We start from the raw sequence: 25,384 nt of genomic DNA, 5'->3' as shown, positions 1-25,384 counted from the left end.
GTCTGTTTGTGGATTGGACAAGAGGATTCGGGAGTTACTGTTGTCAAGGTAACGAGGGTTGTGGATTTTGCTACCTCAGTGTCCAAGGGGCTCTTGGAGTCTTATCAGTCGTGTTATCCATTGGATATCGGGCGTTCTTCGGTGTTCCGTGTGTTGGGACAAGGCGTCCCGCCATTTGTTCTGGACTATCCGGGAGAACTGATTTTGAGAGTTGGGTGTGCAGATGTAGGATTGTCAGCGTCAATCTTGCTCATGACGCACACGTTGGGCTTCCGTGATTAGAAGTATCTTTTATTCCCTATATTCTGCTTGTTTTCCTTAAACTATGGTATAACAGTGCTATTTATTTTATATTGGGTGTGTTAGAATAATGCAAACAGACCGTGCCTAAGAGAAAAGGTACAATCGCCTTCAATAACCTTCACCCTCTGTTTGTTTCACCTACTTGCCAAGGTAATATGTCGGTTGGGTTTTGAAGTGGCAGTCTTTTAAGTCATTGGGTGCTATTTACCGTGATTAACGAACCAAAGTAGCTTTAAAAATGAACTTTTTTTCCCCATTAACCACAGAACAAATACACAATATTACCACCTACTACACCGGAAGTTAAGAAAACAGATCAACAACCTTTCTACTATTCTAACAGCTTCAATGTTATTTCATTAATGAACTTATTGGCTGCTATTGACGGCAATAGACATTCAATCGATTTTGACTGACAAAATTGGATAAGACCTTTATCACTGTCAATGCCGCTGAAACATTATGATTCAATGCCAGCTATCCCAGTTAAAATTGATTCAATGTCCGTCACTGACAATGGAAGTAAATGAGTACATTTCACAGTCCTAATGTATTGTTCCCGTCTCACAGAACCTCAAAGCTGATCCGGAGGAGCTTTTCACCAAGCTGGAAAGGATAGGCAAAGGTTCCTTTGGTGAGGTATTTAAAGGCATCGACAATCGCACTCAAAAGGTGGTGGCCATTAAAATAATTGACCTGGAGGAAGCAGAGGATGAGATTGAGGACATCCAACAGGAAATCACAGTTCTCAGCCAGTGTGACAGTCCTTTTATCACCAAGTACTTTGGATCCTATCTCAAGGTGAGCTCAAGAAAGAACATCCTGTTTCAAACGTGTAGCACGCCGTGCCCCATGTAATGTCTCATAAATATTGCAGCCCATGTGGTTTGATAGGCACACCCTTCAGTAATTCAAGTACTTTGCACGTACACGTCTCTTGGTAAAATAAATGACTGTCAAATAGGGCTGGTGGTGAATGATCATGTTTCACTACCATTGACAGCGAGCGTTCAATCCAATTTATCTGGGAGGGGCCGGCAGTGATTTTTCACTGCCAGCCCCTCCCAGTCGAATGGATTGGATTTCTATCACCTTCAATGGCAGGGAATTAAAGGTTGGCCTCAGAGTGAAATATAAGTAATAGAGGTGTGCGAAATTTCCGATTCTTAGATTATTCGCGATCCGGCCTTGGATTCGAGAACGATTCACAAACATCCAAATTCCGATTATTGAAATATGCCAAGTAAAGTGGAAATAAAACAGAGTCAGCGCGGTTTTCGGGACACAGTGAGGAACAGACCGAAAGTAAACATCATGCTTGTCATTACTCGGGTGATGACAGTGCTCAACTCATGGGTCTGGTTCAACTCATGTGGCTAGATAAAAAAAACAGTAATAACTAGAGCTGGGAATCTTTGGGCACCTAACAATTCGATTACGACTACGATTCAGAGGCTCCGATTCGATTATAAAACGATTATTGATGCACCCCCCTCCTTTTTTTTCTTTTTTTTTTTTTTTTAATGTTTTGTACATTAGTTCCAAAATTGTTCAAAAATACTCTCAGGCTAAACCACACTACGATTTCAGTATCAAGTTAACATATAGCTGTAAACAAATATACAAAAATAACATTAAATAAAAAACTCCAGTCCCCATTCTGTATCAGCAGCTTTAAACTACATTCAATTAATTTAATGTTGTGAATCAACCGTTAAATTTGTTAAAATTGCTCCCGTTATTCCATAATTTCCCTTTTGTCTACTTTCGACATGTGAAAGTTTTAAAACTATTTTAAAGATAGATTCAAGTCAATATTTTACCGATTTAGGAGTATTTTAGATAAAAAGTTAATTAGGTTTGCTTGGAAGGTTCGCTACAACAGCCTTGCAGGGAAGTGTACTGCTTTAAGATGGCGGCCGTTTATAACGCCCGCATCTAGCTTTTTGTAGATGTGCTGCTAACACTACCAAATCTATATTACATCTAGTCCTATATAAATGATATCCACCGTAACATTATATGGATGTACTTTGTAGCAGCTTTTCGGCAGCTGTCAGGTATGTTGTTGTGTTTTTTTTATCTCGTTGCATGAGTTGAGCTAGAGCAGTGAGTTGAGCATTGGCATTACCCGAGGTAATGGGAAACATGATGTTTAGCTACTCTCGCTCCGTTCCGTCCCGAAGACCGCGCGGCGCGCTGATTGTTGTGTACTTCCGCTTTACTTCGCATATTTCAATAATCGGAATTTGGATGTTTGTGAATCGTTCTCGAATCTTCCACGGCCGAATCGCGAATAATCTAAGAATCGGAAATTTTGCACACCTATAGTAATAACTGACTGCTGCCTACAACCGCTACGCCGCAAACTACGCCCACATAATGCTACGGTAGATATACGTGTATAGAGAACTAGATGTGAAATGACAAACTTGCCGGCGTTGGTAAACAGCCGCCATCTTAAAGCAGTAGACTTCTCTGGATGGCTGTTGTAGCGAACCTTTCAGGAGAACCTAATTAACTTTTTATCTAAAATACTCCTAAATCGGCAAAATCTTGAGTTGTTTCATCATTTAAAGATAGATTCAGTTTTAAAACTTTCACGTGTCGAAAGTAGACAGAAGGGAAATTATGGAATAACGGGAGCAATTTTAACAACTTTAACAGTTGATTCACAACATTAAATTAGTTGAATGTAGTTTAAAGCTGCTGATACTGAATGGGGACTTGAGTATTTTATTTACTGTTTTGAATTGTTAACTTGATACTGAAATAGTCGTTTATTTAAGCCTGGGAGGATTTTTGTACAATTTTTGTAACTAATGTACGAAACATTGAAAGCAGCTAATAGTTGTAGGGGGGTGCATCAATAATCGATTTATAATCTAATCGTAGCCTCTGAATCGTAATCAAATTATTAGGTGTCCAAAGATTCCTTTCGCATGACACGATGTCCTTTCACGATAACATCGAAAATGGCAATGGCTTTGTGACAGACTACAGTCTCGGGGATTGTGTCTCCAGCGATTTTGTATTAATTAATTCAGACATGTCGTCGTCTCACCCATCTCATCATGAAACTGGCTCCTATTGCATGACAGGATAGTCACACTCTATGAATGTGTTACTGCTTTGATGGCTTCCTTCTGTTTCAAGATGGTGCCTATCGCGTATCTCACGCTTTGGGAGACAAAAACGCGACACTTGTGCTCCAATGTGTTACTTACGTAGCTAACCATTTGTGAACCTAAAACCAATCTTTGTGAGAAGTAAACGCAAGGAAACTTGTGCTCTTTTGGCGAGAACAAACAAACAAAAGCACTCTCGCGCCTGTGCACGTCATCAGACTGTGACACCTAAATTGAAACACCTTCAACAATAGGCCAATAGGAGAGCTGGATCGCGTTACTGGGGCAGGATGGAAAAGATTCTGACCAAAAGAAGAGCCGGCTCACTGTTAAAAGAATGATAGGAAAGTTTATGACAAATAGGGCATCGGGTTCTTATGGCATGACTTTTAAAAGCAGGAACTACCGTATTGGCCTGGAAATAAGACGGTGTTTTTTGCATTGAAATAACACTGGAAAAGAGGGGGTCGTCTTATATTCGCGGTCTAGACATTATACCCATTCACGACGCTAGATGGCGCCAGATATCATTGAAGCGATGTTGTGTCATGACAGATCTCAGCTACTCTCCCCATTCACGACGCTAGATGGCGTCAGATATCATTGAAGCAAGCGTTGTTCTGTCATGACAGATCTCAGCTACTCTTTTTCGTTTAACCAGTTTGCATTATTTTATTGCAATGTTTTTCCTTATTCAGATTTGTTTTAAGACTACAGTTACAGTTAGACTTCACTTTGATGGTTAATGCAGTTATTGCAAATTTCGTTGTTTTATCACAATAGATTATAATAACAATAACGATAGATGTTTATTTACATTTCAAAAACCAGATGCCATTCATTTACGAATGTGATTGCACTTTGGTTTACATATTTAAATGTTCAGATATTAAGATTTGAATGAGGCAAAATAACATGCTTTTTCTCTCAAATATATTGTCATAATCATTTGTTACGGATGGCACTGTAATTATTTTCTGTACAAAAATTAATTTGGTGTTCAAAGAGTCTTTTTTCAAACTTGAGTTTTGAAAAAGAGGGGGTCGTGTTATAATCAGGGCCGTCTTATATTCGGGCCAATACGGTACATACCGGTATCTTTTACAGTACGTAGTTTCTTTCGTGTTTTGAATATTTTTTTCAATGTGACGCAAAAAAAGCGTCGAAAAACCTTTCGTAATCTGAATGTAGTCTACAGAAGCATTCGTATATCGAGGTACCACTGTATTGTCCCTTTCCCACTGAAACTAGTGGGTCAACGCGCATTTTTTCCAAGCCGATGCAACCCACTAGCAATTGGCATTTGGCACCTTTCCCATTGACAAAAAAAAGCTGTGTCTTTTTTTTTTTTCCCCCACCCGTCTTACCCCCCACCCCTCCTCAGCCGTGCGTAAGGTTACGTGACATCACCATCCTAAAATGCGCGTCGACAATTCATTCAGATCAAGGAAGTAAACAATGCAGAGCAACATGAAAGCTTCCTTTCCGTTTGTGTTCTCCATTTTCATGCTTTTTACTGCCCTCAAAATGATCGAAATGCAGCAAAGGATCAACACTCTGCTTGTGCTGAGGCAACGTAGGCAACGTGAATTCTTCTTCTTCTACTAGCTTTGTTGTTAGCATCGATGTAACTACGGTTGTGAGGCGTGTTAAATGGGAGGCGACTGGCACGTTGTTATGACGCATCACGTAAGAGCCTACGTCACCACGTAGATTAGGGTGTTGACTGTTGACCCGGGGTTTTGCTTTCACACTGCAAGACGATCAGAGCCGAGGTGATTTTAACATGGGTCGCTTGGCGGGTTGATTGACACGGGTCGCTGCACCTTTCCCACTGCCACCAAAAGCCGATTGTTAGTGGGTTGACACGGGTTTTTTGGCCAGTGGGAAAGGGGTATATCAGAGGTATTTCAGGCATCTCTTATAGCGTCACTGACCACAAAGGGTCAGCTCTTGAGTTGTAGATATTGGTTGTTGTTAAAGTACATTCTCACATTATGTGATTATGCTTACAGTGCCTCTAATAGCATTTAGTGTGGTACTTAAGGGGAGCAAGGAGAGTAACGGTAGTCCATTATGTCAATTATGCCTCTGGCTGAAGGAGAGAATTGTGGCTTTTGGAACGCACGTAGCGTGGAGGGGATTTTTGTTGTGTTTAGGGATGCACAATGCTACTAGCAGAAAACACCAGAGATGGTGAGATCTGTGGCTAATTAACGCATTCTCTGTCATTGACGTTGATGGACGTCCAACCCATTTGAGCAGGGATCACTGCCAACCTCTCCCAGTTCAAATGGGTTGGACCTTTATCCACATCAATGGCACTGACACATGATGATATTGAAAATAAGCAACAATACAAAATGGTATCTATCTCTGACTATAAATGTAAAAAACCAAAATATACACGTATCAATGTGCTACACATTACACAATGCTCATGTATATGAAATGAAAGAATCTAACTTAAAAGCTATGCTTTATCAGGGCACAAACAGCAAGATGAAATGGCAATCAATGGCTGCTGAAGTTAGCCAGTCTTTTAGCACTCAGCGTTCGCCACGATCTCGACTATTCATGTGAATAACGTCTGTAGAATGAGATGGAACTAGGGTATGACAAAGCATTACAAATAAAGACAAGTAATCAATGGACATGGCAGCAAATTTAATGTGGTGTTTTAGTAAAGCTTGTAATAAATTACATGATTCGCGATTAATTTTATGGAAAAAAAAAAAAAACACTCCACAACAAATTTTGTATCTTGAAGTACCCCTGTAAATGAAAATGTCAAGTTGACAGGAATTTTGAAATTACAGCTATTTTGTAGTATTGATAGCCATTTAGCAAAAAATCTTGAACATATTCCGGAAATACAGTTTTAATAAACTAACAAAAATAATTGAATGAAATTTAGAGTAATGGCTGAGGTCTGGGACAAGATTGTTTTTAGATATCGACCATTATCACCCAGAGGTGGGTAGAGTAGCCAAAAATTTTACTCAACTAATAGTAGCGTTACTTCAAAATAATATTACTCAAGTAGAAGTAGTCATCCAAAAAATGTACTCAAGTACAAGTATTTGGTTAAAAGAATACTCAAGTAATCAGTAACATTGTAACTGCTTAAGATACTTGATTTTTTCCCCCCAGTACAGTTATCTATATGAACTGTTATTTTTATACTAAAGCATATTACATAACCACATTAAGCCAAATAAATAAATAAAAAACAACAACAAAAACATTGACTTCCCGCGAGAGAAAAAAAGCTACAGGAATTTGGCATTATTGGGCCAAAGAGCATGAGTGCCCCCTAGTGGAGAAAACATATTACGTATTATGAAACTAAATGGATCATATCTCCGGTTTTCCGCAGTCAGTTGGTCCCAAATATAAACTGAGAGCAAGATCAAAATTGGCGCTTTCGATGGCTCTGTCAAATACATAATTTTTTACTGTGCTTTAAAGACACCACTTGATTGAACAGGCTACCTAAGCATAGAATGGCAAGATTGATTGCAAGCAAGATTGGTATAATGGAGACATGTGATTGGTGAAACTGGTTGAGCCACTGTTGGCATCTCTGGCAAAAAAAAGTAAAATATGTCGAAAAACGGGAAAAATGTAACGACTGGTGTAGGCCAAAGTAGCAGGGTAAGAGTAGCGTTTTGTCTTCACAAATCTAATCAAGTAAAATTAAAAAGTATGGCTTAATTAAACTACTCTTTGAAGTATAGTACTGTGCAAAAGTTTTAGGCAGGACACCTGCCTAAAACCTTGCACAGTACTGTATATATATTTTTTTAATTATTAAATTTATTAGGATCATGGAAGCTTCCACTTGGGGAAAATATATACATACGGTATATCCTGTATATACATGATATAATAAAAATATACAGTACTGTGCAAAATTTTTTGGCAGGTGTCCTGCCTAAAACTTATGCACAGTACTGTACATTTTTCTCAAAAAGTTACTCAAGTAAATGCGCGTTACTACACACCTCTTGTATCGCCAGACGTGGTTAAAATATGTATACTTTTTATACTTTTGTAGCAATTTTTAACCCGGTGGAGTGGGGGGCAAGAGTAGCAGCCCACCGGGCTTATAAAGCACTGGAGGAAACCCTAAATATGCTTTTGTGGACAGCAAAAATGAGTTACTCCCCTACAATGTTCCTAACCTTTTGTCAACTGCTTTTTATATTTTCAGGGAACAAAATTATGGATTATTATGGAATATCTTGGTGGAGGATCTGCCCTCGATCTGGTAAGTCAACAAAATCATCAATCGGGATTTTATGTCTATTTTGTCCATATAAAGTAATTCTTGGGAAGATTCTGACATATGAATGTGAATCACTGTTACAAATCAATGAATGTTTTTTTTTTACCCTAGTTGGAACCGGGTGCCCTCGATGAGACGCAGATTGCCACTATTTTGAGAGAAATCCTCAAGGGGCTTGAATATTTGCATTCTGAGAAGAAAATTCACAGAGATATCAAAGGTGACAGAAAGAAAAACACCGTATGGTTGCTGATAAATTAAAAAAATGCTGTGTAAATAGACAGCAGGAAATGTCATGACCCTCTTAAAATAACTGCATAGTTTTTTGTTTTTTTACAAAAATGATTAAAATTATTGGTAAATATAAAACATATCAAATTGTTTATTATTTGTTTCCTGAAAAAAAATAATTTAGGCAAATATTTTAAAGCATCAATGTGTTTGGTAAAACCCAAAGACGTCAAAGGGTAAAGGAGATGCTAAACATTAACAGAATTTTGTTGTGTTGTGTTGTGTCAACATCTACATCCTGTAATAAGCATGCACACCATTTCCTATAATCATTTTAGCCCCTAGGCCTGCCGCACTTACAACAACAATCTACCAAACGACCAACTAATCGAATATGAAATTAATCTACAACTATTTTGATAATCACTAAATTGTTTAACACTTTCACTACCGACCCCCCCCCACCCGAAAAAAAATGATAATAATAAATAATAACATTAATAAAATCAGAACGAAACGATTCCTATATCTACTACGATTTTTTTGAAAAGCGGTGGGACGGATTGTCCCAACTGGTGTTGTTAATAACGGCGTTACTAAAGGCGTCATTTTTTTCAGTAATGAATAATCTAATTAATTACTTTTCCGATCTTTGCAACGCCGTGACTGAAGATGTGAAGGGGCGCGTTAGCGGCGTTGCTGCAATTTGGTTGAATGAACCGCTTGTTTCTGAGTTTGTCACAGATGCCCTGGACTTCGCAGTGTGGGAGGGATGCGAAGGGATATGGTGGTGACATCGTGCCAGGTGGCTAGGAGCATTAGGATAGCATTCGCGTTCCCATTAGCATTTAGCGTGGCGAGCTTAAACCCTCGATATAATGTACTGTTTTCCTGTTGAGTATGCATTGTCATCACCAAGTTGGCGTTGTCTTTGTAGATGCTATGATCTAATAATATACAGGTATGTGTATGTATGTATATATTAGGGCTGTCAAACGATTAAAAATTTTAATCGAGTTAATTACAGCTTAAAAATTAATTAATCGTAATTAATCGCAATTAATCGCAATTCAAACCATCTATAAAATATGCCATATTTTTCTGTAAATTATATACATATTCTGTAAAATGTTGGAATGGAAAGATAAGACACAAGATGGATATATACAGTGGGGAGAACAAGTATTTGATACACTGCCAATGGGTTTTCCCATTGGCAGTGTATCAAATACTTGTTCTCCCCACTGTACATTCGGGCTGGGCGATATGGCCTTAAGTACGTATCACGATAAATTGAGCAGATTTACCTCGATAACGATAAATGACGATAAATTCGCCCAAGCAAACTGTTATATAATTTGAAAATTTGAATCAATGCATTGAATACAAATTAAGTTTCTCATTAAATTTATTTACAAGCTTTCAATTTAACAATTGCACATGCAGTCTAAACATTAAGTATTAAAAAAAATCTTGTAAACAATAAGAATTCTTGTGTGAACATTTATAACAGCTTGTATGACTTGAAAAATATCATCACTTGAATTTCATTAAATTCATTCCGCATTGTTATACACTAGATAGTGGCATACATTTAGATATTTAGAATAGATACAAATACGACACATCCACCCGCCCCCCAGAAATTATACTTAATTAAAAAATAAAATGTTTCACAAACCTTTCCTTTCTTTTATTCGGCTCAATTATTTACATCTTATGATTTTGGAAATCCTTACAGTATGCAATAAGTAATATTCCTGTGCCCGAGCACTGTGCTTACTGTACTGTAATTTTTACAAAAAATAAACAATACATAGTTACTCCCCGTCATCTAGGACGAGCCACTTACAAGACTAGCACTGTCGTGTATTACAAATACTGCTTTGAACACATCTTCACAGACAAAAGCAATGACACAGGCTTAAAGAGGTCAACTTTAATTGTGTAAATCACACTTAATAACGACACGATCTCCTGGTTGAAATAGACGACATCCACTTAATTCTATTGAAGATATGTAATGCTGAGGCAATTTGTCAACTTTACTTTTTAAAAAAACGTGCACTGTTTATCCAGTAGATGGGGCTCTTGCAGTGTGTCAAACAGTGATTCAATTTAGGGCAATTGTCTTAAAAGTGGTTCATTGTTTCAGAAAGCCTCGGTTTTTCCATCCCTATCTGGAACCCATCAAAAGTTTACTTAATGTCGGGTGAAAGTTTGGCGAAGCCAACTTAAGCCTGACTTCATCCCGTTTACTTGTAGCGTTAGCCGCTAGCGTTAGCTGCTAGCGTTAGCCTACCGGGCTTCTGTTTGATTGGCTTCCTGAAAACCATGTGACTCCAAACGTAAGCACACTGTCTGCTTTCTTAAAGGGGAATGAACATAGCCGAACAACAGAGTCAAAGCGGGATGAAAAGACTATATTTTCTTCTTTTATTAAATTACCGAATTTACCGACATGGTCAAAATTACGTCGGTCATCGTGAAGAATTTCGGTAACGGTAAATTTTCGGTTTACCGCCCTGCTCTACTGTACATTCAACATACGGTACATAAGGACTGTAGTGGGCATTTCACTCTACTGTCATTTAAATCTGTCTATGCTGTCCTCGCTCCGAAGCGTCTTTTTCCAAAGCTAGACAGCTAGTGAACGACGCCTTAATAATCAGACTTCTTCCTTTTTCATCTGATTTATTAATAAAATAGCCTCAAACCATTGTCCTCTTCAGACCGTCGTAAAACTACAAAAAAAAAAAGTACACAAGCATTGCATTGGCAACAACGTTAGCTTAGCACGCTATACAGGTTCACTAAACATAAACAAAAAGCGTCTCATACAAAAAATAGAACATTTCGCTTACTAACATAATATGTACATTCTTTACAACAACCATACTTACGGACAAATCTTGTCCAAGGATCATATAAGCACAACATTACAACGTAGGCGTCAGCCCGAGACGTTGTGCAGCCATATTGAACTGGCAAGAAAAAAATAAACCATGTCGCAAAGCGACCACAAGAGTTCGCTGTTAGACAGCACTTAAGTCTTGCTGTAAAACTTACCAAAAGACAGAATATTGTCTGAGCGGGACATGTGCGTTAATTGCGTCAAATATTTTAACGTGATTAATTTAAAAAATTAATTACCGCGCGTTAACGCGATAATTTTGACAGCCCTAGTGTATATATATATATATATATATATATATATATATATATATATATATATATATATATATACTCACCGGCCACTATATTAGGTACACCATGCTAGTAACGGGCTGGGACCCCCTTTTGCCTTCAGAACGGCCTCAATTCTTCGTGGCATAGATTCAACAAGGTGCTGGAAGCATTCCTCAGAGAGTGTGGTCCATATTGACATGATGGCATCACACAGTTGGTGCAGCTTTGTCTGCTGCACATCCATGATGCGAATCTCCAGTTCTAACACATCCCAAAGATGCTCTATTGGATTGAGGTCTGGTGACTGTGGAGGGCATTTGAGTACAGTGAACTCATTGTCATGTTCAAGAAACCAGTCTGAGATGATTCCAGCTTTATGACATGGCGCATTATCCTGCTGAAAGTAGCCATCAGAAGTTGGGTACATTGTGGTCATAAAGGGATGGACATGGTCAGCAACAATACTCAGGTAGGCTGTGGCGTTCCAATGATGCTCAATTGGTACCAAGGGGCCCAAAGAGTGCCAAGAAAATATTCCCCACACCATTACACCACCAGCCTGAACCTTTGATACAAGGCAGGATGGATCCATGGTTTCATGTTGTTGACGCCAAATTCTGACCCTACCATCCGAATGTCGCAGCAGAAATCGAGACTCGTCAGACCAGGCAACGTTTTTCCAATCTTCTATTGTCCAATTTCGATGAGCTTGTGCAAATTGTAGCCTCAGTTTCCTGTTCTTAGCTGAAAGGAGTGGCACCCGGCGTGGTCTTCTGCTACTGTAGCCCATCTGCCTCAAAGTTCGACGTACTGTGCGTTCAGAGATGCTCTTCTGCCTACCTTGGTTGTAACGGGTGGTTATTTGAGTCACTGTTGCCTTTCTATCAGCTCGAACCAGTCTGGCCATTCTCCTCTGACCTCTGGCATCAACAAGGCATTTCCGCCCACAGAACTGCCACTCACTGGATATTTTTTCTTTTTCGGACCGTTCTCTGTAAACCCTAGAGATGGTTGTGCGTGAAAATCCCAGTAGATCAGCAGTTTCTGAAATACTCTAACCAGCCCTTCTGGCACCAACAACCATGCCACGTTCAAAGTCACTCAAATCACCTTTCTTCATCATACTGATGCTCGGTTTGAACTGCAGGAGATTGTCTTAAACCATGTCTACATGCCTAAATGCACTGAGTTGCCGCCATGTGATTGGCTGATTAGAAATTAAGTGTTAACGAGCGGTTGGACAGGTGTACCTAATAAAGTGGCCGGTGAGTGTATGTATGTGTGTGTATGTATGTATGTATGTGTGTATATATATATATATATATATATATATATATATATAATTATTATTACCAAATATAGTCACTTGCCCTAAACTTTTCTTGAATGACTTATCAATGAACCTTGTGTGACGTTTTTTTAATCAAACAACTAGAGCAAAGACAGAAGATGCAGGATATTCAGAGCCTCACCTGGACATTGTATCTAGAGGTGTGATGATACACACAAGTGCAAAATGCCCTTTTTTTCTCACAGCATTTGAAAGTTAAAGTTTGTATACCATTACACTCTTCAATAGGTGAATATTTTCAAAAATGTAAAAAGTGTGACCAAAGTTGGTTTTAAAATGAAAAAAAATCAGTCCAATTCAATCAGTTCATATAAACATATGTGAAACATGTTAAAGAATGTTTATGTGAATGATGTTATAGAATGTAACATGTAATAACGTGTAGAGCATGAAAAGTAACATCAGTTACTTTGCTGAGTAACTAATTGCTCTTACAGTGAGGTAACTGTGTTAATAACTGAATTACGTTTTGGGAGAAGTAATTTGTAACTGTAACTAATTACTTTTTAAAGTAAGATTAACAATACTGGTCCCAATGGGAGTGGAAGGGTTAAAGATATTGTTGACCTAAAAAGTGGCCAAATCGTCTTGTCTAAGCATTTGAATAGTTTTTTTTTTTTTTTTTTTTTTTAAGGGAAATCAGTTAATATTGTTTCTTTATTTAAGCAGTTTTATTAAATATAATTTTAAATAGATTACTTTTAGAATGAATCAAAATGAAGTCATTTGCAAACATGATACAGTCACATAGTTACATAATATTCTCAATGCATAGTTTTTGGTTCCAAGGCACATTTACAGCTAAAATGTTACAGTAATCTTAACAATAAATACCATTTTACTTATATATGAGCTTATGATTTGACAAATTACAAAAATATGCAATTAATCAACATTCAAAATAACATTTTTGGCAAGCCCTACTTAGCACTGAAGTTGCATTTGGGCTAGCTTAGTAATGGGTTTAGGCTTAACGCATTCACTGCTATTGATGGAGATGGACACCCAATCCATTTAAGCTGGGAGGGGTGGCAGTGATGTAAAACAAAAAAAAGCAGAAGAGGTTCAACACAATGTCGAATTGCTTTTTCAGCTGCCAATGTGTTGCTGTCGGAACAAGGTGACGTCAAGCTGGCGGACTTTGGCGTGGCGGGCCAGCTGACTGACACGCAGATAAAAAGGAACACCTTTGTTGGGACTCCTTTTTGGATGGCGCCTGAAGTCATAAAACAATCGGCGTACGATTCAAAGGTCAGAATTTATACATCTGCTCGCTTTCGGTTTCGAAAAAGAGTTGAAAATATTCAAGGACTAAAGGTACCCAAATGAATGGTCAAAAATGTGATTGATTATAGTCATTAAAAAAAAAGCTTTATATCAATTGTTTTTTATGATAGTGTTTGATAAATGTGGTGGATGACTCAATTGGTTTCTGTCTTCTTAAAAATCCTCTGACCATTAGTCGGGGGAAAAAAACAACATTTTGTCGTTTAGCAGTTCCTAAAATAACTGCTCATGAGTCAGCATGCGTTGTCATCACAGACAGTGTGTCATGCGCCTCAAATAAACCCAAGCCTGCCTCTTCATGTCATTACTTCATTGTTGAACGCGCCTCCTTTTTCCGGTTGCCGATTGGCTGCGCAGGCAGACATCTGGTCCTTGGGAATTACGGCGATCGAGCTGGCTAAAGGCGAGCCGCCGCACTCCGAGCTCCATCCCATGAAAGTGTTGTTCCTCATCCCCAAGAACAATCCACCCACGCTGGAGGGAAACTACAGTAAACCACTGAAAGAATTTGTGGAAGCCTGTTTGAATAAAGAGCCTAGTTTTGTAAGTTGAAAGCTTTCTTACCACATTTTCCTCTCGTATTATGCTCCCCTCATTTCCTTGAACATTTTCACAGAGACCGACCGCCAAAGAGCTGCTGAAGCACAAGCTGATTGTCCGACACGCCAAAAAGACATCCTATCTGACCGAGTTGATCGACAGATACAAGAGGTGGAAAGCGGAGCAGTCGCGAGATGAGTCCAGCTCCGACGAATCCGACGAGTACGTAGAACGGCACTGTCGCGCTCGCACGTGGGTAACTAACTAACCTAACTGTGTCCTTGCAGGGAGACGCAAGGACAAGCTTCAGGAGGAGAAGCCGCCGCCAACGACGACTGGATCTTCAACACCATCAGAGAGAAGGACTTGAAAAAGGTGCAGAACGGGGCTGTGCAACATGCCGAGTTGGAAGTAAAACCGGTAAGAAATGGGTTTGCTAAAAATCAGAGGATGCAAGGACAGACTTAAAATCCTCCGTGTCAAATGTTAAACAGGGAATTGGAATCAAGTTAAAATGTTTAGGGTTTTAAAATATTATTTTTTAAGTATCAACTCATTTGCTGCCGCTGACAGCAATGGAGATCCAGTCTATTTTGACTGGGAGGGTTGGCAGTCAAATTGGATTGGATGTCTATATTAGACATCAACGGCAGTGAAACATAATCACTCAATACCAGCTTTCACAGTTGAAATATATTTGATGTCTATAACTGTCTGAGGGTTGGCAGTCAAATTGGATTAGACGTCTATAGCCATCAATGGCAGTGAAACACGATCACTCACTACCAGCCTTCTCAGTTGAAATGTATTTGATGTCTAATTGTCATTGGCAGTGAATGAGTGAATTAGGCTACAAGCCAAAAATAATCCACAGGTATAAGGATATTGCGAAAAATAACAGCAAAAATTCAAGAAAATCACAACTTAACATACAGTATATATTTTTATATATAGGCCTACATTTTTTTTTACATTGATTTCAGCATGTCAGGTTTTAGCCTCTTTGCTTAAGGAGAGGTTCAGTTAAGTGACTAGCGTTAAGGCTGAGAAGTGCAACCGAATGTAGGCTGAAGGCAAGCTTCTTGTTCGGGCCATATTCAATGATATTTCATTATATGTTGGCCCCCAAGTCTTAGTTTGGATAGCCCTGGGCTTGTGGAAAAATACAATTTTATGGGGCACTCCAGATTTGTTTGGTATTTAAGAAAAATATATTTTCAAGCATTTTTAGATTTGTTCTGAAGACAATTCCTTGTAATTCATATACAATACTGTAATTTTCAGACTATAAGGGGCACCTGACGACAAGCAGCCACCTACCAAATTTGACACGAAAACTCCATTTGTTCATAGATAAGCCGCACCGGATTATAAGCCGCAACTGTCCTCACTTATCTACACCAAAAGATATTAACCTGTATTACTTTGACAGCGGCGTCATAAGGCTGTCATAAGACCGTCATAATTATGACATGACACTGTCATGAACATTAATGAATGCTTATGACAGATGTCATTTAGTGTCGTCTGGCAAATAGTCGTAGTTTGAATGGATGTAAGGGATCTGAGCTGGACATGAATGGAGTTGGTGACAAAATTTGTCGGACGACACTTCTGACAAATCAGAAGTGACAGTGTCATGTCATAAATGTAACCTGACCCGTGCGACCCCTCTCTGTACACTGGGATGCTCTGCGTTGTGTATTTTTATTGGATTGGTGATGATCGGGTGTATGGCAGAAAGGACGAGTAGGCACGGGCGTTCTGATTTGTAGATTGGACCACGCCGTTTATTGGCACAAAGCAACTCAGCAACTTCTTTTCCCAACCTTCATGACATACAGTGGAACATAAGGCCCAATGGCACCAGCACTCAATAATTCAGCTGACACCGCACACACAAAAGGTGCAAGTCTATTACTGGTGAAAAAGTTGCCATCCGCTTGTCTTCTTCGGTCCTGGAGCGCCACAAATCTGGGTCACGGCACCAAAGATGTAACTCGACCCGTGGGACCCCTCTCTGTACACCGTGATGCTGTGCGTTGTGTATTTTTATTGGATTGGTGATGATGGGGTGTACGGCAGAAAGGACCAGTGGACACGGGCATTCTGATTTGTAGATTGGATCACGCCGGTTACCGGCACAAAGCAACTCGGCAACTTCTTCTTTTCCCAACCTTCATGACATACAATGGGACATCTTGCCATATAGTGCAAACATAACCAAAATAATATTCATATATCCCAAAAAATAGTGTTCAAGAAAAAAAAAGTGCTTCAATCTGCATAATAAAAAGCAATATACTCACAGCTAAGGAATAAGCGGCATGGAAAATGAATGAATGAATAAACAACAATGAAAAGAAAACTACTGGCACTCACAAATTCAGTCAAAATAAATTTGCAAAATGCACATAAAAGTCTCTCAAACTTTGGTTAAACTCTTTGTAAACATGTTAGCAGCCCGTTTAGCTTAACAAATAGACTGGATGGCAATATTTAGTCACCATATACCAACTTTGATGCTGGGAGCCATTAACAAGTGTCTTACCTTCATGACATACAATGGGACATAAGGCCCAATGGCGCCAGCACTGGAAGACAGAGGAAGCTACGGCGTCAGTAAAGGGTCAAAATGCACACATTGCCTTGATTTACCAATTAATCCAAAACTCGCCAATGACATCTGGTGGCGCATTTAAATCACTAGCCTACATAAATATCACAGTTTTATGATGCCACTGTCAAATAAAGCGTTACCTATTAACCCAAATAAATCAACAAATAAGCCGCAGAATTCAGAATGAGGGGGGAAAGCGATTTATAGTCCAACAATTACGTTAGTATATTTACTCAAACTGCATGTTTTAGTATTTTGTATGTGGATTACAGGTAGTCCCCAGTTTACGACCGAGTTCCATTCCTACACTGGCGACGTAACCTGAATTTCCGTGCAAGTTGGAATTACCCTGTCAAGTACCTGTACAAAACAACTATCCAAAAAGTCTTAAAGTATTGTATTTTGTTCAATGATGGATACACTGCCCTCTGGTGGCATCGTTAGGTCTGGCTGGACTGTATGATCGACGAGCAGACTTCTCTGACGTGGAAAAAGGACAGCTGCGCTCTGGTTTGGCCTATGTAGGGCTATAGTTTGTGGAGTTATGTGTGAGCGATTTGCTGTGAGAATTGTAAATATGTTAGCATTCATAGCATTTATGCTAGCGGACTTTTGTTAGGCAAATTAGGCTAATTTAATCTACTATATTTACATATTGATGTTCAGACTAGATGGACGTTTTAACACCAATTGTTTTGTGTCAAGTGTTTTATTGTTAAAATGCGTGTTGTTATGAACATTATGTACTTTACAAATTGTCAAAGGTAAGGAAGGAAGTCAAAAGCTTCAAAAAGCACAATTGCCTTGTTTGCTGTCTGTAAAGCTGAACAACTTCATGTTTAGTGAGGACAGAACACGTCATATTGATAAAAATAAAAATTAAGATACTGTGAGGTACAATAAGGTACTGTTTACGCGACTAAAAAAAAAAACAACAACAACTGGAGACACAATGGCGGACGAGACTCCTGCGTCGTAAAGTCAAAATCATGCAAGTCGAGTACATCGTAATCGGGGGACTACCTGTGTATATGTAATTTGAAAACTGGGATTCAAAATGTCCTACAATTCTGGAATGACCAACTTTAAACATGTCAATGAAAATGGAAAGGTCCAGAGCTGTATAAAGAGAGTCGCGACACTCTTTGATGTCGCCGCAGGTGGTCACGTAGTTCCTGTCGGATGTGGGTAGTTCCAAGCACATGCAGCGCTGTAGTGGTTTTCAATGGAACTGACAGCGGTAATCGCGACATTTTTGGGAAAATGGATAAAATCGCGTGTCTAAGTTGTAGTTTGATTTTGTCATTGCACTATAACATATATTTAAATGCTAGTTTTACATTTGGAGGGGTAAGGCGACAACTGAAAACTTCGTAAAATGTTACGCAGAAGGGAACTTTCCCATGTGGAGTGAAAGTTTCATGTTTGTTTTAGCATTTGCACGAGAAATCGACTTTTACATTAAAACGCAAGCTGCTTTACGTTTTTCTTTTTTTCACAACAAGAATACTGTTTTTCCAGAGAATGTCTAGATTTACTTGATGCATCTACCTGTGGTAATATATTAAAGATAACACCATGTATAACATAGTTTGTTCCCAAGTTCTAAATGGCACATCCTAGTTTGTTTCGTCGCATTGATATATAAAAACACTTTTGTTTCCCAAAAAGTTTGAGGTCATGATTTTAAAATTCTATTTTCCACTTTTCTTTACTGTTGTACTTTCTAATGCTTATATATATTTGTGTACATTTTCCTTTTTATTTTATAGACTTAGTTTGACCTGAAACTCAAAGAAATTATGTTTAGCAAATATTTCCCGCTTAACTCAAATTTGAATATAGCCTCTAATTTTAGCAAAACCAAACATGTACCTTTTTAGAGGCATTTTTCATTTAGTTCGACCCAAGCAACACAAAGGATTTCAAGACAGGAACAAACTTGTATTATTTTCTGTCACATGGTGTAATGTATAACGATAACAACTTAGTACCCTTTGATAAAGAAAAACATTTTTTATTGAACAATTGGTGAAATTGTTGTCATGGGTCATTGTTTACACCTAACATTTTATAAATCAGTGGCCTGTGATGGTTGGTTGTGCAGCATGGGAAGAAAAAAACAGCAGAAAAAATGGATGGCAATGGTCAGCCGTCAAAACATGAAATAAAAGGCTTATTTAATGTTTTTTGCTATTTGAAAAATGGGCTTCGTGCCCAAAGCCAGCAGGCACCAGAACCGTCCCCAGCAGAAGCGCATCTTGAAAATGTGACCTTAAAAAAAACATTGACTTAGTTTTCTATTACAAATTTGTGTTTATTATTTGTTGACATCACTTTTCAATCTATACAGATCTCTAAAATATAATAATGTCAAACATTTTGGTGTGAAGAAAACAGGTTGTCATGCATCGACTTGGTACTCTTCCATGAAGGTGATACCTTAGCTCAAAGCTTACAAAATCGAGCTAATTAGCACGTGAAAGCCAGTCGTGTACCAATACTCACAAATATAGATGAGTGAACATCACAAAGGGCCTCTGAAAGATTTGACAATTTAAAAGTGATAGCGACTTAATTAATTTATCCCTGGCGATACATTCCCAGTTAGCAGTCAGCTTAAAAAGTAGGAGAAAATAGCTCGTCACCTAGATAAAATATCTGTATAACTACGCCATGCACATACAAATAAAGCTCAACATATACATTATAAACAGGGGTGCACATATTTTTTTTGCCCAGGTTCTCAGAGGAGGACCTGGAAATGTAACCTGGTCCTCATTGAGCTTGAGAGCCGACCCGCCTGATACGATAAAATTATGACAAGCTTTACTTAGAGCCAATTACCACGAATTAATTATATTAACAATTAATGCTTGATTATCAACGGGCACAACAAAATTGCCATTACTTTGAAGTGAAATATAAAGAAATAAATATAAAAGCACTAATTCAAAATAAAGGGCATTATGCGGCTCCCACATTTAACTCCAAGCCTTTGTAAAAGTGGGCTGTCTTCCTTATAAGAGCTCATTGAACGTGCATGTTTAGCCTTGTGAAATGCAAGCAAAAACACGTTTGTCAATGCGTGGCGCTGTTCTTCATTAACCTTATTCCGCCACTTGTCCATCGGGCGAGTGGTGTCCTGTCTTACATCGATAGTTTGCTTAATTGCCACATGCTCTTTGTTTTTTTCGTGCTTTTCAAAGTTTGGATGGCTGAAATTCTTTGACCCTACATAAAGTGCGCTGCTCTTATCAGCGACATTGGGATTCTCACGGCAAATTTTGTACCACATTTCCGTGCGAGCATCATTTGCTTCTAGCCTTGGTACCTCCTGCAGCCACTTTTCAGCAAAAGTCCTTTTTTTCCGGTAGCTCCGGTGACGTCTCTGTCGTCTGTCTGTCTTTAGACAGGGGTGGGGGAACACGGAAATAATTACTCAGTGGGGCCTGCCTCTTTGACATTTTGAGAAGTGATTTTCTCGTGTCCGCCGCAAATACAGTGGTCAGCCATCGGTACGCAAAAGCGTATGGAAGCCGTTGAGGGCCAGCACGTTTGTCTACATGTAGTACGCATGCGCGCATGCGGACCACTTATGTGCACCCCTGACTATAAAGCACCTTTTATAGAATATAGACTGTTGAAAATTCTAAAGGGACCGTTTTTATCATCAACTTACCTCTGAATATACTTGACAGCCAGCCATTCGTATGAATGCGGTCCGCCCTCGTCGAAGCCATGTTTGGAACTACCCGAGGCTCCGTAACCCGGAAAACCTGGGAGTAAAATCGTTTAATGGATCCGTATGGGAGTGTCGCGACTCTCTGTATATGGCTCTGAAAAGGTCTGATGAGTGGATAATTTTTCTATTTTACAGGAGCAGGAGAGTCCAAAAAGACCTTTGTCACAGAGCTTATCCTCCATCTTCTCTCCACTTTTCTTGGAGGTAAAGGCCACCAGAGCAATTTCCAACAAAAATGTAAAGACGAGTCCCCGTACTGAACGCCCATGTGCCGTGTTTACAGTTGAAAGCCAAGGGGGAGACCAGCAACGGCAAACCGGAGGCTGCCGAGGCGCTGCAGGAGGCCATTTTGCTGGCCGAAGACATTCACCCAGGAGTGTGCGACTCACTGGTGGCCGAACTGCTGCAGAGACTTCAGAGGTAACGGACGCGCGAAAGAATTTCAAATGTGCGTTCGCTCACAGATTGTTTTTTTTTCTGATAAGGTTTGGAGGATTAGCATTTTTTCTGAATACGTGTCCCCTTTGTCAGGTTTTCCGTGCCTCAGACCGCCAACACTCAATGAGAAGATGCACAATCCAGCGGCTTGGCGTGGACGCAAAAATGTGGGCACGTGAGCCTTCGCGGGATCTCTTTAGCCTCCTAGTGCACACGCGCACCACTAGACGGCCCGTTTGCGGCCAGGAGCGTGTTTGCCATTCTGCGAGAGTGGACTTAAGCCATCCAACTCTCTCGAGGTGTGCGCGCGTGAAGCGTTCTTTTGAAAACTCAGGTATCCTGCTTTTAAGGTCCTCTGGGAGGTCAAACGAGCTTGACAGGATGGTTGTACAAACTTGTAAATAAATAAGCACATTTCTACAGATACCAGAACAAAAATAATATTGGTAATAATAATGATAATAATGCGGTTGTACAAATGGCCAAACACAGAGTGTAGATAATATTGGTTGTGGGGTAAATATTTTAAGAGTTGAAGGGCCATACATGAGATTGCCTTCTCTTTGATTTCTCAATGAAGCCTCGTATTTGTCCGTTCAATGCCCAAACATTTCACTTATGATTATATCGAATTGATCGTTCACACACGACAAGCTTTCCCAAAAATGGGTCGAGGTCTGTTTTTTTTTTTTTTTTTGTATTATTATAATATAATGCTGTAATGTATTTTCATTGATAGTCAGGCACACAATGTTTGCAAAGGGCTGAAATGTTTAGAGTTGTGAGTCCATAGGACCTCCACTTTTTGGGGGGGATTGAACTACCGAATTTCAGTTTTCTATGACGTTCTAATCCGTTGAGATGTACCAAGTTGCGGTAAGCTGTGGTGGAGAAAAGGAAGCAAATTTCTCATCTTGGTGCTGAGCTGATAAAGAGTGGCAATTCCTGCCTTAAGTAACACGTTCAATTCTTTGGTACACTCAGTCTCTTCAAGCTAACCTGCCTTTGCCACGCGACTAACTTTGGTTTCTCCCGTCGATTGGCTTCAGCGTGCTCATCTACTTTGCGAATCGTCACACCGTCTTGCTCTGATTGCACTTGGATTTTCAACCAATGCCTTTTGACTTTTTGCTAGCCATAAAGAAAACTGTGTAGGGTAAATCAGAGAAAGGTACTAGGGGTGTCCAAACAGTAGCTTAGGGGGGCTTTTTTTTTTTTTTTTTTTTTTTTTTTTTAGTATAGGGAGCTTTTCTTTAAACACAAGCAAAATAGTTTCTCTTAGATTCAGAATCAATATTCTGCCAATTTTTGCCCTGTGTCAGATTTGTGAATATAGCACATAAATAATCGTGAAGTAAACACCATATATTGCTCATGTTTAAAATTATTGTTCTGAACTTTTTGAGTTGACATAACTAGGGATGTCCCCATCGTATAGTTTTGCGCCCGAGTCAGTCACTTGATTTTGAGAATCTCCCAATATCAAGACCCGATCCGATACCGAAAAAAAAGTTTTTGTCTTGATTAAAACAAAAGTTCCAAACATGTTACAGTACTGTACTTTTTACAGTACTTCATTTTCCACTTTTTCCAGGAGTATTGCAGAATATAAACAATAGCTATTTTTGTATAATTTGGCAATGTTATTGTATTTCTGGATTGTTATGTTACTTGTTAGCCCTTAAAAATAAGAAAACAAAAGAATAAATTAGGCCGCCTGAATTATATTGAAAAAAATTAACATTAACATTAACATATGCTCACCAGATCAAAGCTACAAATGTGTCAATCACCGTTAACTTTAAGTACGAAACTCCAGCTGCCTGCTGACCAAGAAAAGCAGCAGGAGAGAGACTGAGAGGCTGCACTTAAGAGCGTGAAGCAGAAAAATATAAATATTTTTTAATTAAAAACCCAATCCTTTTCACCTGATTCTGTTCTGGCGCGATCGGCCCGGTTCCTGATCACACAATCGAATTGTAACATCCCTCGACGTAATTATTATTTTTTTTATTACTATGCAATAAAACTGGGGATTTTTTTTTTTTTTTTTTAAAGTTAGGTCTGACGGCTGTTTATCTTTGGGTGCGGAATCCACAATTAAACTCAGTGGAGAAGAAACTTTATATGCTGCAATTTTGGAATTGGCATGCCGAATTTAGTGAACACATTTTGAAATTGTTCCCCAGTGTATTGTATTTTTTTTCGGGACGATATGTCACACCTGAGTAGGAGTCGCACCAGCAAAAAAATGTGCAATAAAGAGGAAAAAACATAAGTCGGAGTATAAATCCCATTAATCTGCAGAATATGATTTTCTTTTTGGTGCCATTTTGTTCAGCCCTTCTCAGTTGTTTTTATAAGTTACCGCCAATGTTGAAACACAGGCCTTGAGCGCCCTCTTGCGGTTCAGTGTGAAAATAACATGTGAAATGATATAATAATGTGTGAAATACATTATTTGCTCCAGAGTATGTCGCACCCCAGGCTTGTCCGAAAAATACGGTAATTGCTTGATGAATTGAATACACTGGGCCTTGTGTTAATAGAAGTTTGGACACCCCTGGATTGTTATCAAGTCATGAGCGAGTTGCGTTTGCGTGGGTGTGACGGTGCAGCAATATGAAGTCTGGCGGTCGTGCCGCTCGACGAATGCGTTGTAGCACACGTCAAGCGGGACGCCGTCCCTGCTGATTGCTGACATTAAGAACTGGGAGTCTATGATCGTGTTCCAGTGCCATTGACGGCGATAGACTTCCAATCCATTTGAACCGGGAGAGGCTGACGGCCCTCGCTATCGCCTTCAATGGCAGTGAATGAGTGAAAATGCTCAAATCTGTTCAAAATAAAAACTTTCCTGTTGCCACAGTGTAAATGAACAAACTTGATTAAGTCCAAAAAAAATCAAACACAGTTGACTGACTAGGAGGTGGTTTTTTTTTGTTGTTTTCTTGTCGTAACACACCACCGTTGACATTTCTGTTCCTGCTCCACAGTGGAATGTGCCATGTGAGAAGTCATTTCAACAAATTCATTTATGATTTGCACCTTTTACATGCTCAAAATAGACTCATTTTCAATGTGTATATTTTTTGTGTTGCACTTTGTCGGATTTTTATTTGGTTGCTAAAATGTGGTACTTAACTAGGCTGCAATATTCTTTCGCGCTTTTATTGTCATTCCGTTTCCCATTTCATGTGTTATGGCAATAAAGCACGGTGTGACGGCCAGGATTAAGAATGTGTTAGCACAACTATATTCTTCTTTCAAACTATTTTTATAACCCAGAGGAACAGTATTATTTAATAGTGCTAGTAAAGTTTGGCGATGTGCCCTAAAGATTAGGCGAACACTGGAAAGCAAATGTACATTTTATATGATGACTCCAATAGACATGTTTGTTCATTTGAGACAGTGCTGTTTGGTTTATTGGACGTTGTCAGATGATTATGACAGAAATAAAAATCTAGCACAGATTTATGCATTTTTGCCTGTCATTCATTGAAACCGATTTCATTCTGCGCCATGTTGTTTTGTTTTTAGGGCCTGAGCACCAACTGGCACGAGAGCCCTATTTTTTTTTTTTGCAAAGGATTGCGTGAAAATGAGTCACCATTTTGTCTTGCCACGAATTTTGAACTTGGCAGACTTACAACATATCTGCGCCAAATTTCCTGTGCTTGGTGAGAGTTGCCCCGCAAATTATCTGACTTTTGAATGGATGTGAAAGATCCAACCTGGACATAAATGGAGTTGGTGACAAAATTTGCTGGATGACACTTAATGACATCTGTCATAAGCCTTCACTAATGCCCATGACAGAGTCATGTCATTTTTACTTACAGCCTCGGTACTTCAATTATGAATGATAGTCAGGGGTGAAAGTGGCTAGAATTTCTTGCCGGGACTCCCCGACGTGAAGGTCGCCACGGAGCCAGAAATTTTTTTTTTTTTTTTTTTTTCATTTTTTGGGGGGGGGTCAAACCTCTTAAACGACTGAAATGCAAAGAAAACTGTTTTAGCAGTTATTTCTATAACACTTACAAAAAATGATTTTCATTCAAAATTGTATTTTTTCAATGATTTGCAAAATAAAAGTTAACAAAAACAGAAATAACCCCTACCTCCATCTTCTAATTTTTTATTTCCCCTCATTTCCTCACATCCTAAATGCCAAATCTCAATTTTAACTACTAAAGAACATGGGATGTATATTAAAATTGCAGATAATGTTAATATTTACTTTTTGCTGTTTTTTAAT

The 25,384-nt window shown here is 39.0% G+C and overlaps 1 protein-coding gene across 2 annotated transcripts in view; it reads left to right on the top strand.

Annotated features, from left to right (window-relative positions):
• The window catches only part of stk24a (serine/threonine kinase 24a (STE20 homolog, yeast)), a 34,042-nt gene extending 8,992 nt beyond the window's left edge, over positions 1-25,050 (top strand). Inside the window, exons 2-11 of one of the 2 annotated variants that reach the window (XM_057852976.1) lie at positions 874-1,104; positions 7,648-7,704; positions 7,834-7,942; positions 13,587-13,744; positions 14,138-14,323; positions 14,397-14,542; positions 14,608-14,740; positions 20,821-20,889; positions 20,969-21,133; positions 21,217-25,050. In XM_057852976.1, the coding sequence (XP_057708959.1) occupies positions 874-1,104; positions 7,648-7,704; positions 7,834-7,942; positions 13,587-13,744; positions 14,138-14,323; positions 14,397-14,542; positions 14,608-14,740; positions 20,821-20,889; positions 20,969-21,109 (1,230 nt within the window). In that variant the 3' untranslated portion in view covers positions 21,110-21,133; positions 21,217-25,050. The remainder of the gene's footprint in view (positions 1-873; positions 1,105-7,647; positions 7,705-7,833; positions 7,943-13,586; positions 13,745-14,137; positions 14,324-14,396; positions 14,543-14,607; positions 14,741-20,820; positions 20,890-20,968; positions 21,134-21,216) is intronic. The other variant, XM_057852975.1, reaches the window with a different exon arrangement.
• The last annotated feature ends 334 nt before the right edge of the window (positions 25,051-25,384 follow it).

The sequence above is a fragment of the Corythoichthys intestinalis genome, chromosome 12 (assembly GCF_030265065.1).
Source record: "Corythoichthys intestinalis isolate RoL2023-P3 chromosome 12, ASM3026506v1, whole genome shotgun sequence".
Taxonomy (NCBI): domain Eukaryota; kingdom Metazoa; phylum Chordata; class Actinopteri; order Syngnathiformes; family Syngnathidae; genus Corythoichthys; species Corythoichthys intestinalis.
This window is presented reverse-complemented; position numbering and strand designations above follow the sequence as displayed.